At 34.7% G+C, this 2389-nt stretch overlaps 1 protein-coding gene across 1 annotated transcript in view; it reads right to left on the bottom strand.

The window, feature by feature from the left end:
• Positions 1-959: 959 nt before the first annotated feature.
• Positions 960-2389, bottom strand: part of gemin4 (gem (nuclear organelle) associated protein 4) — a 17820-nt gene continuing 16390 nt past the window's right edge. The window contains exon 6 of the mRNA XM_014025795.1: positions 960-1286. Within this exon, the coding sequence (XP_013881249.1) occupies positions 1065-1286 (222 nt within the window). The 3' untranslated portion in view covers positions 960-1064. The remainder of the gene's footprint in view (positions 1287-2389) is intronic.

The following is a 2389-nucleotide window of genomic DNA, read 5'->3' as shown; positions in this document are numbered from 1 at the left end:
GATTTCCAGAAATACAAACATTAGTCCACAACAGAACAGAAAACTGAGTTTCATTTCTATTTTTTTAAATTTTAATTATATTTCCAAAGATAGGATGTAATCAGGCAGATCCTTTGAGAAGTCCAGCTTCAGTCTGAGGATATTTTGGGAGAAACACGTTAAATCAAACAGGACTCAGAGCGAAACAGACGAGTCAGAAACAAGTTCTCAGCTTACAGAGCATCGATTCTCCTTCTTTGATCTTATTCGCATCTTGTTACTTAGACTGGAATAACATCCTTCAGATCGCCTTACTGGAATATCCGAGTCATGACACGACTTTACTTCAACCTGCTAAAACGTGAAACACAACAAGTTTGGCTCGTTGCTCGGTTAAAAGCTAAACTAAAGATGGAACATCAGGTGTCAGGTGTTTTTCATCTTCGCTCTGTTTTCAGTCGAGTTTATTGTACGATACTGAAAGGCAAAAGTTGATCCTAAACCAGAGGTTCTCAAACTGGGGTCCCAGGACCCCCAGGGGTCCGTGAGAGGTATCTTGGTGGTCATCAAAAAATGTCACTAAATTGTTAATTTGGTTTTATTTTAAAAAATGCATGAGGAACAATGAACTAACAAAACAAATGCAATAAACTAAATAAAAAATATATTCCCATGGCATTTAGGGGTTGAAATGACAATAAGTTATCTTTTAAAACAGCATTTGGTTTGTGAGGGGTCCCCAGACCCAAATGGCTTGAGAACCCCTGACCTAAACTACAACAAGCATCTTTGTATAAATTTAACCATTTGTTTACACAACTTCTATTTATGAAATTTAATAATATCAGTGAGAGAATGCACAATCTGTAGATTGTGGGACAAAATATACTTTAAATAACCAAACTGCATTTTTTTTGCCTAGTTTAAATTAAACTATCTTTTTGTTAGTGGAAAGAAATACAATTGACCCTAATAAGAACTTGTTTTCTTGAAAACAACAGGTTTTTATTCACTTATTAGAAAGTATAAACCCTGCTGAGTGCATCGTGGGTTCTCAGCACACGTCCTTGTTTTGTTGACTTGTGTCAGGCTGCCGAAGATACAAGCTGAGTGATTTTCTGCTGCAGAACAGCCTTCATCTCCTGGTTGTCCAGATTATCAGTGATGGTGGAGAAGAAGTGGCGCGTGTTGTCGGTCTCTGCAGGGCTGCAGCTGTCAGGGAAAGCAGCCATGATGGCCTCATAGTGACTGAGGATCTCCAGACTGCACAGGAACAGAGGCTCCGACTGGCCTCCTGGCATCATCACCTACAAACACAAGAAAATGCAGTGAGCTAAAACAAACCCGAGTCTGTTGAAACATCTCTGAGCATTCTGTGTTCTGAGAAGATTTGCAGCAAAACTAAATCCTACAGCAGTGAGAAACACACTTGATGAAAAAGTGCAAAGATTTGATTTATAATTTGTATAATAATAAATGTTAGATTTACGGAGCCTGCGAGGGGACATGGGGGATTTTTTTTCCCTTTTGCATTACCTTGCAAAAGTCGTTTATCACTGTTGTGCCTGCCTGTTAATTAACAAACTCACATGTTTACCATTACTGCGTTAGCCAGCTACTTTAATTCAGCTTCAGAATGAATATATATATATGGGATAAATCTTGTGCCAGCAGGAATTGAATTTGAATTGCTCAGATTTAATTTGAATCTGCATAATTTGAGACTGAATGCATTGGTTTGAAAATTAATGTCACTAAATTGAAACTGAATTTAATGATTTGAAAATGAATTTGAAGTTTTGTATCTGAATTAATTTGCTTTGAAACTGTATTTTGATTTATTAAAAACTCAGTTTGACTACTTTCACTTTCAGTTCCATAATTCAGATTTTTGTGTCACATCCTGGTCCTTGAGAAAGCCAGGCAGAGTAATCAAACACAGATCCACAGATTTATGTTTCACTTTGGTGAAGTTTCCCTTCTGGATGTAACAGAGTTGATGCAATCCACCGTAAAAGTGACAAAAACAAAGTTATTTTACTGCAGTAATAAATAATAATTAATAAAGGTTAAATAAATATTAAATAAAATTCCATGTGTAACACATTATGTACAGTTTTTTTCTTTTTGTCTTCTTATGGCTTATTTTATTTTATTTATTTATGTTTTGCTGACAACTGTGACATAGTATCTATATTTCATTCCTCATGTGAACTATAGTAGTAGTATGTAGTAGTAATAACCCAAGTAATTTATTTTACCAATATAAAATACAGTTTTATATTAAGTTTAAGATTAATCGTGATTAATTCACAGCTACCTTGGAATTAATAGATTAAAAATTTTTAACATTTGACAGCCCTAATATATATACAGTATATATTATACATACAGTATATATATATATATA

This window comes from Austrofundulus limnaeus, unplaced genomic scaffold (assembly GCF_001266775.1).
Source record: "Austrofundulus limnaeus strain Quisiro unplaced genomic scaffold, Austrofundulus_limnaeus-1.0 Scaffold500, whole genome shotgun sequence".
Taxonomy (NCBI): Eukaryota; Metazoa; Chordata; class Actinopteri; order Cyprinodontiformes; family Rivulidae; genus Austrofundulus; species Austrofundulus limnaeus.
Note: the sequence above shows the minus strand (reverse complement) of the source record. Positions and strands in the feature narration are given on the sequence as shown.